At 37.6% G+C, this 15,787-nt stretch overlaps 1 protein-coding gene across 12 annotated transcripts; it reads right to left on the bottom strand.

Annotated features, from left to right (window-relative positions):
- Window positions 1-10,127: 10,127 nt before the first annotated feature.
- Window positions 10,128-14,725, bottom strand: LOC145114891 (protein argonaute 16-like). Of its 12 annotated transcripts, none has more exons than XR_013711325.1 (11): window positions 14,203-14,718; window positions 13,557-13,668; window positions 13,234-13,311; window positions 13,022-13,129; window positions 12,902-12,935; window positions 12,727-12,798; window positions 12,231-12,643; window positions 11,907-11,984; window positions 10,739-11,386; window positions 10,438-10,667; window positions 10,128-10,365 (listed from the first exon to the last, which is right to left on the bottom strand). XR_013711325.1 is itself a non-coding variant. In XM_079051006.1 (11 exons), exons 4-7 carry the CDS (start codon window positions 13,124-13,126, stop codon window positions 12,605-12,607), a joined length of 246 nt encoding a protein of 81 aa, XP_078907132.1. In that variant the 5' UTR covers window positions 13,127-13,129; window positions 13,234-13,311; window positions 13,557-13,668; window positions 14,203-14,725; the 3' UTR covers window positions 10,128-10,365; window positions 10,438-10,667; window positions 10,739-11,386; window positions 12,231-12,422; window positions 12,570-12,604. The 12 variants fall into 12 exon arrangements, 5 of the variants coding, with proteins under 5 accessions (XP_078907132.1, XP_078907134.1, XP_078907131.1 ...); XR_013711329.1 differs by lacking the exon at window positions 11,907-11,984 and having other exon boundaries at window positions 10,739-10,793; window positions 11,148-11,386; window positions 14,203-14,716; XR_013711330.1 differs by lacking the exon at window positions 11,907-11,984 and having other exon boundaries at window positions 10,438-10,657; window positions 10,739-10,793; window positions 11,148-11,386; window positions 14,203-14,716.
- Window positions 14,726-15,787: the final 1,062 nt, after the last annotated feature.

The raw sequence follows: 15,787 nt of genomic DNA, 5'->3' as shown, positions 1-15,787 counted from the left end.
GACCACAACCAGATAAGTAACAGGAAATAAGGTCAAATCAATTATTCTAAGGCTATAAGATCCTAACCGTATACAATTTTAAAAGCATACACGTAGCAGTTACTAATACCCATAATCATTCTCATTCCAGCATGGCATCAAATATTCCCAAGGCTACAAGCATCATATATCAGGCTAACCTATTACTAACTACTCATTACTAGCATGCAAGTCTACCAGCTCATACAACATATATAGGCATCTCCCCTAGCCCTAACTAGCATGCGATTCACAGATTCATAAACCAAGTCATAACAAACAACATATGTGGGTATTCTGGGGAAACTTACTTGAGCTCGGCTGATTGCATGCACCACACATTCAATTGTCTTAGAAATTATTTACTTAAAAACATTTTTCTTTTGAAAACTTTACAGATCCTCAGTTTGAGTTCAGACTCACCCGAAAGTATGTCTGAATCCCTCAAACCAAGGCTATGATACTAACTTGTAACGACCCAAAAATCAAAGGTAAAAATTTCATTTTTAACATAGCTAAAACAAGGATACCATTTATTTCAAACATTCCAAATCATCAGCAAGTAAAATAATTATCAGAATTCGTCCAAAAACCATTCATTGCGGAAATCATAGGTGTGTGCACTGCGATCAATCCGAGCCCTTCATTTCTACATCGATCCAACCTGAAACCAAAATTGTAAACCGTAAGCACAAAGCTTAGTGAGTTCCCCAGAGCATACCCCATAACTAATCCACATAACACATATCATATTAACTATAAAAGCTATCTCTACCACATAAGCCATGCCAATTGCATAAGCATGCATATACACATATGGAGATGCCATGGAAACCCTCCAAGGTCTTATTCACATACTCACATAAATCATATCAACTACACAAGCCATACATATAAACATATAGGGAAGCCATGGAAACCCTCCAAGGTCTTATACCGGGTGCCACTGGAACCCCCACGTGGTCTTAGTCCACTGCCATGGGAACCCCCGCATGGTCTTAACTAGGAAAGCCATGGGAACCCCTACATGGTCTTAGGTCACTGCCATGGGAACCCCCACATGGTCTTATATCCCACTGCCTCGGGAACCCCCCGAGGTCTTCCATGCAAGCAACACAGAGTCAACTAGCACACCGCATATCACAGAAATATCTAGCATACCACATATCACATAACATATAGCATACCGTATAACACATATAACTAATTGCCATGGGAACCCCCACATGGTCTTAGTCTACTGCCTCGGGAACCCCCCGAGGTCTTCCATGTAAATGTCATACTAACACAACACATAATCAACAAGCATATCACATATCATAAAATGGGCCGGCCTTGGTGCCTTAGACCCATTGGTATGGTGAGGAGACTCACCTGGCACTGCTGAAGCCCCGCAGATAAAACTCCCCTTGCTGGTTGACAGATTCCCGAACTGTCAACATCAAACAATACCCAATTAATAATTGGGTTCCAACACATAACCACAACTCTATACTTGGGGTAAAATACTAATTTACCCTAACTTAGCTTTATTCAATTCAAGGCCCAATTCAAAGCCCAAAAGCCAAACCATGGACCGAAGCCCAACACATGGCCCAATTTTCCAAATTGGGCCCAAACCTCTATATAGGCTTATCTTAAGGCCCAACCACTTATTCCAGTCCAAATTAGGGTTTCATGACATTAGGGTTTTCCAAACCCTAATTAGGGTTTCCAACCCATCTTAGCCCAATAGGCCTAAAGCCAAATCCTTAAGCCCATTAGGGTTTCAACATCCAAACGAATCAAACACAGTCATGCAAGCACACCGCCACCCGACACGGCGGCTGGTGGCGGCAGCCACCACCTCACGGTGGTGGTTGGGGTTCCTTTCTTTCATTATTCTATTTCCTATTACATTTTACAAGGCTTTTTTCCTAAAATAACACACACACACTAAACTAGCATACACACACACACATATAACCACCTGGTGGTGGCCGGTGGCGGCGAGTGGTGGCAGTGGGGTCTTTCATTCAGGTTTCCGGCCAAGTATCATTCCAACAGCCTCATACCAACACCATAATCACTTCTGGCCGTGAACAAGCCCAGCCACCCCTCCAGGCGGCGTAAAACGACGGCGAAAGCGGCAACACGCGACAAACACGACCGCAACGGAGATAATGGAGCGTTTCTGGCCGGGAAACGGTGGCAATCCTTCACCGAAACCACGACCATAGCGACACAATAACTCCCGACAGCAGCAACGACGTTCACGACGTCCAGCATTGCGATGAACGATAGGGAAGAGAGAGAGGAAAAATGACGGTGGGTAAAAAATCCGGCAGCAGCACTAGCTAGCGACAGCAATAGCCCAAACGGTGGCAGCAGCAACGACCCTGATGGCGGCAGCGGCTTCTCGGTGGTCATCTGACTTCACAGACGAGGAACAATGACCGGTGATAGAGGAGTCGGGAGGTGTGCGGCCGTACACGGGAGGGATAAGGAGGGTTGGCGGCTGAACATCATAGCGTTAGGGTTAGGGTTTTGGGGGTTATATACCCGCCTCCATGAAATTGATTGTCATAATGGCACTTCTGGCCCCTACCTTCAGAATTATTTTTGAAATAAGCCCCCTATTTACCGTTTAAACCCCATTTTCTCAAATCCCTTACAAATAAAGCCCGAAATTTACCTTTTTAACCCAGCCTCCTGAAATCCTTTACAAATTAAGTCTAATACTTACCAAATAGCCCCTTAGCCTCCAAAATCTTTTCAAAATAAATCCCAAAATTACTTTTTAACCCCCGAATGATCCGATTTATAACATTTGGCTTCCTAAAACCCAATCCCCATTAAATAATACGGATTTAGGGCGACTATTCGTTCATCAATTTTTATCTATTTATTTATTAATTAAACAGGATGTTACATTATGACACTTAGATTTTACGGTGCATGTGTTCCTATCCATGTGAATTTGTCATAACCATAATCACAAGACAAGGTTAGTGACAAATATAAACTCATATGGACTGAACTTGTTCAATCTTCGTTTCTTGCCATCTGGCAGCACAAGGGCCTACCATCTCTTCCAAGTAGTTAAGCGGATCACCCATACAGATCATTGAACTTTTCATTGATTAAGATGCTTTGCCTTATGCAGTCAAATGAGAACTCATAGAACTCACATGCATAGTCAACATTAAATGGAATGGGCACAGAAACAAGAATGTGTCAACACGATAGGTTACAAAGCTCAAGTCGTGTGCTAGTGTTTAACAATAGGTTTACTCTGGATTAGTTCTTGAAACTTTTCAAGATCATTTAGACTCCCACTGACATCTTGACATATAAGATTCTCTTGTCAAGAAACATTCCTTAACAAACAAATACTCAAGAGTTAGTGCGGGTTCTCATCAAGACAAACACTTCACACAATTGGTCTTAGTTGGTCTTTGTCTTATCCAATACATCACAACTTACCAATTTCAAATGTGCAAGAGTAAAACATTTTCTACTCCACATTTGTTAAGTGTTATAAACCTACTAAAGTTATGTCACTCGAGTCACAATCTTGGAGTACGACTCTAAGACTCGATTCTGGAACGAAGTATGACTCATCTTCTTAATTTAAACCATTTCAACAATTCACGATTCCTCCTCTTAGTCATACTAATGCACTAATGTGTCCTTAGAGGATCAATTGTGATATTGTTTCATAATCATTAAGATGATCATAAAACATGATACTCAAGTACTCTCCCTTCTTTTTAGATTGGAGAAACTTTTATCTTTCTGCCTAGTTGATTCTTCTTATTCGTTCTGCTTTACATTGAAAACTTTTCAACCATTCAGAATTACACTTAATCTTGTAAGCATAACCATATTTACTAAACCTTTAGCAAATCATGACAAATATTCTTATCGTTCTTTGTGGTGTACTTGTCCAATGCACAACAATGTGTATTAGATCTCCTAGTCCTTTACTTGACTCACATACTTATGTGAACAAGGAATTAGTCTTAGTTTCCCAAATACGAAGGTTCTCATCCATCATACAATACAAGTCACATGATTCCAAGTTTCTGTCCAATTGAAACTTGGGTGATGAGAATCTTCCTTATTTGGTAAATTTCTGACACTACCACAAATAACATAACTAAGAATCACATCCATTTTCAGTATTTCTAACAATAGAAACATACAAACATCAATTTCACAAAAGTCATTGCAAGGATATATACAAATAAGACAAAAATAAAAATTTATTTTATAAAAATGTGGAAAAACTTGTCCTTACAACGCAATTACAAATGAAAACTATGTTACTAAATGTTTCTAAGCAATCTATCCTAACTCTTAAATAGCAGCTCAAAAATCCGATCTTCAAACCATGCGATCGAAATCTATTTCTTCGTGATCAGACTCAGCTCACTCTTCCTTTAAGCTTCCTTTCTTTTCTTTGATCCTACAAAACATCAAAATGCAATCTTATCACATCATGTATTAAGAATCTATAAATAGGAACTTAATAGAGTTAGATAGTGAATTTTACCTGAAGCAGAGTCATACATCTTGACTCTCCCATCTTCGCGATCCTTCAGGTAGATAAGGCAGCTTCGCATCCAATGCCCCTTATCTTGGCAGTAGAAACAAACGGACTCTTTCGGAATAACACATGGGACAATCTCAGATTCATCCTTTCTCTTTACCATCCGGTCAAACGGTTTGACCTTGGCCAATCCCTTTCCATTGGGGAGAGAAGAATTTTCTGGACTTCCAATGTTGCCATCGTCGATATCCATGGAAGTTTGGGAAGTTGACTTACCAGTCAAATTTGCTTTACCAGTGCCCCAAATCATTGTTGATTCAGCAGGAATAAGCAAATAGGTAAGATCAATGAGGGTCACATCGTGGTCCATCATATAGTAATCTTTAATGAACTCATTGTACGAGTCAGGAAGTGATTGAAGAACCAAGTCAACAACCAACTTCCTTGAGACTTGGACACCTAACATTCCCAACTTGTCAATATGCAACTTCATGTCCAAGATGTGAGCACATACAGACTTTCCATCTTCGTGTTTGTTTGCCAATAGGGCTTGAGTGACCTTGAACTTTTCAAGTCGACGAACACGTGGGTCAGGGAGAATTATTGGAGGAGGTGGAGGAAGTGAAGCATGATTTCCATTTCCATGATCCAATCGTGGAACATCATCTTCGTGTGGAAAGCTTTTTCCAATGGGTTCGGGAAAACCATAGTTGTTAGATTTTGACATCTACAAAATGGGAGAAATTCAAGTTAGTTGATTCAATCCTTAATATAACACCCAAATGAAATATTAAGGCTAGGACCCAACACAATATTCTACAACTCGGAAGAGGGATGTCGTAATCCAGCTGCAAAATATTTGAAGGTAGGTAAATGACGATTTACCAATTTCCACCATGAAAAATGAAAATGAAGATTAGGTTTTAAATGAATTGAAACTCCTAGATCTTTTGAGATTCATTGAACTTTTCAATGGCATGTTTAATCTTGATTATGCCCTTCAAGTTTGTGACTGGGATGCCGAGAATCACAAACAAGGTGTGAATAACCATGCAAATTAGCTTGGTACTCTCGAAGACATATATCACCTAATCAATGTGTCGGTTAACCACACACGCTCCATTGATCTATGATAATCTACGAGTTACCCATTGCCATCCTTGATTGGTCCCATATTAGTGTGTCGTTTAACCACACACGCTCCACTAACGATCAATAAGGTGCAATGTGTAATTTCATGGATTAGCACCAAATTCACATTTTTTCTAAAGTAACTAAGATTTGGGAATTTATAAAGGTGTTTAGTTATTTCGTATTTCATTATACTTATAATGGAAGGTTGTGTCCTATCCTACCCGTTCGGCTAACGACCCTCCACTAGTCAAGGGTGCGGTGGGTAAGAGTGGATACCCAATGACGATCATTTTATAGGCTGCTTCCTTAAACACCCCATATAGACCAGCTTCGTGAATGAGACCTACTAACGGTAAGACTGACATTTACTTATACATATATAATATTAAACTTTTAATTCTATATAGTATAAGGGTGTATTTTAAACATTTCAAAATACTAGGGTTTTAATCAAATTTAAAATTATCGAAAATTAATACTTTTTAATTTTAAAATCTTAAATATCAAAACTTTCATTTAATAATTATCCAAAATTAAAAAATTAATTTAAATTATTAAATATCGAAGGATTATCCATTAAATTAAACAATTAATTTAACCTAATCCCTTTATCCCCCTAAAATTCGAAAATTTGGGATGGGATAATTCAAAGATCTTTAATTATCTATTTAAACAATTAAAGGGATAATTACAAAAGATGGCATTATCCTATTCACTAAAATCTTGGAATCTTATCTTGGGAAATAAGGCATTTGCGAAAACTCTAGGGTTAGACAACCCCAATTTCGAAATCTTGATGCCAAAGGAAAGGGTTCATGAAACCCCAACAAATTTCGAAAACTAGGATTTTGAAACCCTAATTTCGAAAATCCAAGCCCTAGGGTTTATTTGCCATAAACCCTAATTTTTCAAATTCATACTTTTGTATCAAATCTAATTGAAAACAACAACCAAAGGCTCTGACACCACTGTTGGGTTTTATACATACAATCTTATGTGTGCATGCAACCCTAATTTGGATCTATGTTTTCACTATTAGACATACAACAAATGAACACAAATGGTAACCCTAGCATGCATCTAATATTTCGAATATCACAAACAAAAGATTAGAATACATACCTTTGTTGTTATATAGTAATAACAACTAAATCTTGAAGTTCCTTTGCTCTTGAGAACAAGTACCACAAATGTAGTACCTCTAATGGCTCACAAACACACTTGAGTGAGAGGATGAATATGAGAGAGAGGAGAAAGGGTAGCTTGCCCCAAAACGGCTCTTCTAGGGTTTCTCCAAGGGTTGGACGAAATCTAGAGCCTAGGGGTCTATTTATACTTGAGGTTAGCTAGGGTTTCAGGGTGGAAACCCTAATCCCTTAGCTTAGGGCCTAAGCAAGTCCATGGACCTCCTTACATTAGGCCCTTGGACGAAAATTCCTAGATCCTTCTTGGATTTTCGGCCTAGCCCTAATAAAGGTGATCCAATGGCACAAAGCCTCAACTATCAAATAATTAAAAAACAGCCCCTGTACTTTTAATCAGTTCCTTGAATCCCAAAATTAATTCCAAATTAATTTATGATTAAATACTAATTAATAATATGATTCCAAATTAATATATTATTCATATAATATATTAATAAATCATATTTATGCCCCAATTTCTTATTCTTAATAATAAATCAGCCTCTCTCCTCAACAGTCATCCTGTCTAGTCACCAGTGTGAAGGCAACCCAAAAGGACCATGCTACAATCGGGTCAAGTACATACCAAATATAGTTATGGGCTTAGACACCTAATCCAACAGTTTTTTCCTTTGAAACGTAAATAAGATGTTTTTACAACTTTCAAACAATTCCTTATTACTGTTGAGCGACAATTTAATACTAAACTTAAATCTGTCCAAACCGATTGGGGAGGGGGGTGAATTCTGCAACCTCAACTCATTCTTTTCTACTCTTGGCATCACACATCGTCTTTCCTGCCCACATACCAGTGAACAAAATGGTTATGTTAAACGTCGTCACCGACATGTTGTTGAAACTGGCCTTACCTTTCTAGCCAACTCTAATGCACCACACAAATTCTGGCATTTTGCGTTTGATACCGCCACTTACTTGATAAATCGCATGCCCACCCGAACTAACTCAAACACATCACCCTTTGAACTTGTCTTTCACCATCCTCCTGACTACCTTTCCTTCGAGTTTTTGGGTGTAAATGTTTTCCTCACCTTTGCCCTTACAATAAACACAAAATAGAGTTTCGCTCTACACCTTGTGTGTTTCTTGGATACAATATCTCTCATCATGGCTATCGATGCTTTGATCCACAATCTGAACGTATTTATATTGCTCGCCATGTGAGATTTAACGAGCAGTGCTTTCCCTTTACCAAACATGTACCTCCTCCCTATACCTCCCACTTCACTGAACCCTATTACTCCTCATATCCCATCCCACCACCTACAAACGTCTTTACTCCACCAACTACAAATAACTCATCTTCACCATCACAACCTTCAGACACATCTACTTCCCCTACACTGCCACCTGTAACATCTCCACCCCAAACTTATACATGCCGATCAACCTCCAATCTCATCTCCACTCCTGCATTTGATCGCTACACTCACACCCAACCTGTGCTCAACTCAACTACATCCACTCTTTCTCTATCATCCGATCCACCCACCACTGAAACAATCCCAACCCCACCAATCACCAACTCAACACCTTCTGACTTTCACCGTACTCGACCTCCAAACCTACGGCCTCACCCTAAACTCAATACTAAATACAATCCTTCTTCCTTTCACACTATCCCCAACACTCATGACAATGAACCTACCTCCTTTACCGAAGCAAATAAACATTCCCATTGGTGTAAAGCCATGGCTGATGAGTACTCAGGCCTGTTACGAAATGGTACATGGTCTCTTGTTCCTCGTGTTCCAAAAACTAATGTGGTTGATTGCAAGTGGGTATATAAAGTGAAACGTGATCAAACTGGAGCTATTACACGCCATAAAGCACGCCTGGTTGCTAAAGGCTTTCGCCAGCATAACAGGATAGATTATCATGAGACTTTTAGTCCTGTTGTGAAAGCTACTACTATCATACTGGTTCTCTCTTTGGCTGTTACACAGAATTGGCATTTAAGACAACTTGATGTACAAAATTCTTTTCTACATGGCGATTTACAGGAAACAATATACTTACAACAGCCACAAGGATTTGTTGATCCTCAAAAACCTGATCATGTTTGCCTTTTACACAAATCCATGTATGGTTTAAAACAGGCTCCAAGGTCATGGATCCAACGCCTCTCAGGCTCTCTACAAGCATTGGGCTTTCATGGTTCAAAAACCGACCCCTCTCTCTTCATTTACTCTAAGGCTGGTACTTTGCTTTATATGTTTCTCTACATTTATGATTTTATTTTAACATGCAATAATCCAGCTGCCATTAATGAGGTGGTTCATCGTCTTAGTCACTCCTTTGCTATTCAAGATATGGGTTAACTTTCTTATTTTTTGGGGATTGAGATCACTTACCAAGGTAAAGATATTCTCCTTTCATAGCAAAAATACATCTTGGAGCTTCTTGATCATGCCAACCTATCAAAAGCTCATCCTACGCCTACACCGATTAGCACTAACGCCAACCTTGCCCTTGGCGATAGTCCTCCACTTGATGACCCAGTTCAATATCGTCGTATTGTTGGTGCTCTCCAATACGTTACCTTGTCGAGACCTGATATTACATATGTTGTCAACAAAGTCTGGCATTTCATGCATTCGCCCACTATTAATCATTGGTCCATTGTCAAGCGAATTTTGCGATATCTAAAGGGTACTTCGACATATGGTCTCCACATTCATCACAACTCTGGCACCTCTCTACATGCGTACACTGATTCGGTTTTTCACAACCTCGCCGCTTTCTCTGATGCGGATTGGGCTGGTTGCCCAGATGACCGTCAATCCACCGGGGGATATACTATATACATTGGATCGAATCTCATATCTTGGTCAGTACGAAAACAAAAGAATATCTCTCGTAGCTCAACCGAATCTGAATACAAAGCACTAGCTGACACAGTTGTTGAACTCACATGACTACAGACTTTATTACTAGAACTTCGTGTACCTATGAAGAAAGTCCCAACGTTATGGTGTGACAATCTTGGAGCGACTTGTCTCTCAGCAAATCCAGTGTTTCATGCACGCACAAAGCATGTTGAAGTTGATTTCTATTTTGTCCGTGAAAAAGTTGCTCAAGGAAGTTTATCTATTCAGTTCATTAACACAGATGATCAGATTGCAGATATGTTTACAAAGCCCTTGTCTTCTCAAAGATTCGAGTATCTAAGGCACAAGCTAAAGGTCGCTCCCCAACATTAGCTTGCGGGGGAATATTAGCCTCGACATTTATAATAGTTTATGGTACTAAAGTGTAATATTATCTAGTATATATATCCCTATGTAATCTATAAATTAGATATACAATACAACGTGATTACCAAGTTTATTGTAAAATAATCATAAAAAAATCAATAAAACAAGTTTTAAGAAAGAAACGTCATTCCCATGCGACTCCCATCTTTAATAATTAGTAACTAGAGGGGAATCATGCGCGCCGTCTTCGTTTTTTTTCTCTTGTCAGCAAAAACCTCCTCTGATAAAAGTCAAAACATTAGTCAACAGAAGGTTATAGAATTGTGGAAAAATGTTTGAATTTTATTATTACCTTGAGTACCAGTTGGACCAAAAACCAAAAACGCGGTTGCACTGAAACGACTTTTTTCCATCTTTATGATGTTTTAAAGGATCTAAAACCACTAATGACCCATCTTCTCCAATGTAATCAATCACGTTCTTTGTGTCGAGAAACTCGTGATTAAAAGGTGAAAATATGTACGAAATTCATTACATACCAAGGCCATTTGAGCTAGAGGTTCAGATGCAGCCTACAATATACTGGTATAAAAATAATAAAGATTTTATAAACTTTTGTTTTTCTTTAAAATTATTTCATGGAAACTAATTACCTGCACATCTCCATGTTCCCGAAGTTGGTTTGTAACAAAGTTGACCACATCCGAGCTGAAGGTAATAAAATTTGGATAAAATAATGAAGTCATAAAAAAAGAAAGGTAAGATAGATTGAATCTTTTAATGTAGTCCCATAAGACATCAGTTGCAATATCAGGAGTAGCAATAACCAAGTCCCCAAAGAGCTGTATGTTGCACCAGATCATAACCCCAATTTTATAATTTATACACATCACAGCATAGCAGTGGGCAAAGGGTATTTCAGTCATTTACATAAATGAGAGAATGCCTACTGGGATACGATGTTTTCAGACCATCTGCCTTCGGCAACTTCTCAAGCCATTCTGTACCTCCTCCAAGCTAGGAAAAAATTATAAAAAACCACATATAAATTTATATATATACCTGCTTGTTGGGCTTTTGTTGAAGCCAAATTATAGTCGTACCCTGTTCTGGATGAAATCACCTCCATCAGCATTAACGATCTCAAAATTAATCTCTTACTCTTTCATTCAAGGAAACCGAATCAATTTCCAAAACAGTCAGACAAAATGGGTTTTCCACCTTACAAAACGTATAATCAACCCTTGCCCTTTGAAGATGGGTTAGATAAAATATGGTTGAACAAAAATACATTGTCACCCCTGAAATGATCACAACCATAATCAGGCCAAATAGCAATTAAGGAAAAGAAAATATGTTGTATAATTAGTAATGACCAGAATGCCCTTGTAAGATATTGTCTAATTATTCTATCTTTATTGTTCACCATGTGTTTTCTCGCTTGCATTTCATTTATGTTTGGCAAGTCTCTCATGTCTATACTCTACACTATTAGTTACTTTACACATTACAATAATAATCTATTCATCTTACATAAATGTTTATTTAACCTTGCAGGTTACTATTATTTCTAAACACATATAAATTTTTTATAAAGCGCAACTAAACAAACAGGGGAGAAGGTTAAAAATATGTCATTGAATCCTAATTTTGGTAGTAATCCTAATAAAAAAAAGATCTATCACTGAGACACTCAACTAATCTCAATTATATTCTTCAAAAACATTAAACTAATATTATAAACCTTCAAAAAACATTCAAATATATATAAAAACAGAGATTTAATAAAGAAAAGCAAACCAATGTATATTATTGGCTTACACAACATTTGTTATGCCTTTTGTATGAAAACTTCATTTTTTGTAAACACTCCATGTCTAAACTTCCAGAATTGAGCAACTACAAAACGAAGACGGAAAATATTTCATCATTTTAACTTTAACCCACGAAACAAATTCTATATATTTATAAATCCAAATAATCATATGTTTACTATTGCAATTAACTTTCAGATCAATATATTAACAGTTTGAAACTTGTTGCAAAGTAATCGGGCATTGATTTTGGTTTTCTCTACTTACCCACTATGAACTATTAGGTAAAGCTATACGTTATAAGGAAATTCCAAACCAATAAAGAATATACCATCAATTTATGGGTATCAATCAAACCATGTAATAACTTCTGCTGATTCGTTGATATAAAAAACCGTGAATTGACCATCAAAGATAAGTTTGTGGTGATTGTTGGAAACATTCCCCAATTTCCGCTGGTTTGATCAACTGTAGCTGCTACAACCTCCAGCATCACCAGCCATACAGTTATTTGTAGTTTCACCTAGATAGAAACATGAAAATTTTGACCTACATACAAATCTTAACCGAAAAGCAAATTCAAAACTTACAAGTCAACTTCTCACAAACACATAAACACACCAAAGTTTCTCATATCATGAAATCAGCACAAAAAGAAAAACAAACTGACAGTGGAGACAAGAGAAAACAAAAGCGAGGCTGAAATCAGTAAAATGAAAAGTTACACTCGTCATCGCTGCCTTGCTGATCAAAAAAATTACAAGAAGTTAGTAGGAATACAACTGAATTATTTAGTATAGTATAGAGAATACGAACTATATACATACCATTTGAATTATAGCAATTTTCCACACGTAGTACAGGTCCAAACTTTCTATTCTGTGGGTCTTCTTCCATTACTGAAAATGGGCGATAAATAATATGAGAATCAAAAATCAAATATCAAAATCAAGTCAAAGTCAAAGGAAAGAAAAGAAAAGGTAAAGTTCCATCGCCCATTACAAGGAGAAATGTCTTCTCTATTACCAACCTTCAACTGTAATTTAAAAAAAAAAGTAAATGAGAAAAATATCATGATGAATATATGAAATTACAGAAATACCCCTATCCTATCAAACAAACCTTTGGTGCCTGAAGAACAGGACCCTCAACTTGAGCAAGTTGTCTCTCAATAGTGATTACACACGGAGCTAGTAAAGGGTCATCATCGTAATTATAGTTTTTCATAGCCTGATAAGTTAAACAAAGGATAAATTTACGATAAATGACACAAAGATAAGTAGGATCAAAAGGGTATTATGGTAAAATATAACTTTACATCGATTATAACTTACATTTTTCAGGAGGCTTTTGTAGTCAAAATAAAATGACAGTACTTGTCTTCTTTCAGCAGCCTTATGATACAGACTCACCTACAGGAAGTGAAAACAAACATGATAATTCAAAAACAAAGAATATAAACAGAAATAAAATAAAAAAAAAAAAAAACATTTTTATAAGAGTATTATTTGTGTTTACATGCAGCGCATGGGTAGGGTCCCAACCTCCATTGGGCGGAAACCAAACTGATTAATCTTGTGCAAGTGGTTATTACTACTGATGAAATAGAAAAAGAAAGGCATGAAATAAGTAGAAGAGCAACAAAACCAACAATTACCTAAAAAATTATGCCCATGTCGAAGCCTGGGTGAAGAATGGCGTGCTGGTATGGAAGAAGTCAGCCCTCTTTCACGCTGATTGCAAAGCATCGCACAAAAAAAAAACAATCCCTACAGAAATTATTTACTGAAAGTCAAACACAAAGTACAAACAATATACTGATTCAGATTATCGGGTATGACGGAGGTTGATTTCATAATTGAACAAAAAAAAGACTTTATTTATAATATTGATTGAGTCAGGCATTTAATCAAACACCTGGGGTGCTCAGCTAAAGAACCATCCATTAAGAGGCAAATTATAATTAAATAGGTAGTTTTTGGAGGCGATAACACCCCAATAAAACATGATACTATTTTTTTAACCGATAACACCCAAATAAAACATGATCCCTTAATCCTAATTTCAGATTCGAAATTCTGCTCTGTCACTGGCGATGGTCCTCACAACCGCAGCCTCTTGATGCCGATTTCAAGTGTGTGCTTCGTGACGGAAACCACGGCTGGTTGTTTCCTGTCGGTGTCGGAGGTCGACAACATGTTGCTGATGGCGGTGGTAGACAGTCAAATCAAGCGAAACTTGAATATTAGGAAAGATAAAACTTACTGAGACATAAACACAAACACCTAACGTGCATAACAAACCTGAGGAAATTAACAGAAGAGAAACCCGTGTGGCCATCGAAAACGGCAGCAAAAAAGAAACCATCAAGGTCGTTATGAGGCGATGAGCAGACTATAACAGCATCGTCTTCCATCTCCTCGCGTGCACCTTGTAATTTGCGGAACCCCATCTGATCCCAGAGCCAAGGCCATCAGAGAGAGAAGAAGGAGCGTCGATTGGAATTGCCGAACAGCACCGGGGACTACCTTCTCTACTCCACTTTCTCAAACGTTGTTGTTGAGTAGAAATCTTTGCAAGCGACGACTCCATAAAGCCATTGATGAGAGAAGATGTAGTTTGCGAGAAGAAGAATGATGAAATAGAAATGGGTATACGATAAATAAGCGTAAGTGAGGCGGCGGCAACCCCTTTTGAGGAAGAGAAGATAACGATGAGAAATTCTATGGCGGGTTTTGCGAGAAAAGGGAAGTAAACCCTGGAAAATCTGTTGCAGAAATGCAAATTTTAAAAGATTCCTGTTCACCAACTTTTTAACAATTAATAAGTATATATAATGGTTTGGAGGTTATGAAATAATGGCAGGAAAATGCCATGGATTCACTTGTTTTGATTTTTAATAGTTCCTTAAACTTTACCATTACCAATACAGTACGTATGCTTGAATGGTTTATAGTTAAAGTTAATTGTTTATCTATTTTCTTTTCTTTCAAAAGATTACTTATTTGTGCAAAATCTAGTTAACAAGCACATCGTTGTTAGTAGTATATTCTTTTTATGCATATACATATATTATATATACAGTTTTTGATAAGGTTTATATGCTTTAGTCTTGTGTTTTTCTTCAATCGATTTATGGACCCAGTTTTTGATTTTCGGTTCAAATTAAGGCTGCTAAGCAATCAAAATGCAATCTGAATATGAAGTGAAACAGTCAAAATCGGAGGTGGGGAGTAGCCCTTGCGAAGCAATCGAAATTGAAGCCTAAGTATCTCTCTTTCAGTTGATTTGATATGTTTTTTTAAGGTTTGAAGAAGTCGGTCTAGTTGCTCTAACGCCATCAACATCACCGCCTCTGTCATCCAATCGATTGTGAATGAGGTATGTCTCGAGTTCCTGTCAATTTCCCTCCACCTGCTCCAAAGTGGTTTCTTGATTTTACTTTAATCAAATCTAATTTTTGCGGGATTCATTTCCGGTATACATAGAACTAGAGTATCCCCCAACTTTGGGTTGTAATTGGTGTCGCAGGTCAGAAATTGACAGCTCTTATCTTTATCTTCTTTGATTTTCCGGCATGGTTGATCGTGCTTTGATTGAGTTTTTTTTATTGCCATGAATTCTGTTCAGTCTCAGGATTCTTCTTCTGGTATAATGTTGCCAGTAAAAACTGTTAATTTGCTCAGAAGATTGTAATGTCGCCTGTAACTAGGACCAACGAATGGAGATGATGAAACCTTTAAATTCAACTAATTCCACCCTCATCCCCAAACTCCCCAATTTGATGAACGCTTCTTCGGTTTCTTCTCTATCCAAGAGTCAACTACATTAGTCGGATATAGTTTTCAAAGTACATTGTCTTAATCTGAAAGTACAATGACTTATTTT

The sequence above is a fragment of the Lactuca virosa genome, chromosome 5 (genome assembly GCF_052849685.1).
Source record: "Lactuca virosa cultivar CGN04683 chromosome 5, Lactuca_virosa_CGN04683_v6, whole genome shotgun sequence".
In the NCBI taxonomy this organism is placed as follows: domain Eukaryota; kingdom Viridiplantae; phylum Streptophyta; class Magnoliopsida; order Asterales; family Asteraceae; genus Lactuca; species Lactuca virosa.
The sequence above is the reverse complement of the archived record's forward strand: the minus strand, read 5'-3'. Positions and strand labels throughout refer to the sequence as shown.

Coding starts and splice junctions, on each gene's coding strand:
- LOC145114891 (XM_079051004.1), bottom strand. CDS start 13,126: ATGAAAAACTATAATTACGATGATGACCCTTTACTAGCTCCGTGTGTA. Junction 12,799..12,901: donor TAGAGAAGACATTTCTCCTT/GTAATGGGCGAT, acceptor GCCCATTTTCAG/TAATGGAAGAAGACCCACAG. Junction 12,423..12,726: donor AAATTGCTATAATTCAAATG/GTATGTATATAG, acceptor GTTTCTATCTAG/GTGAAACTACAAATAACTGT.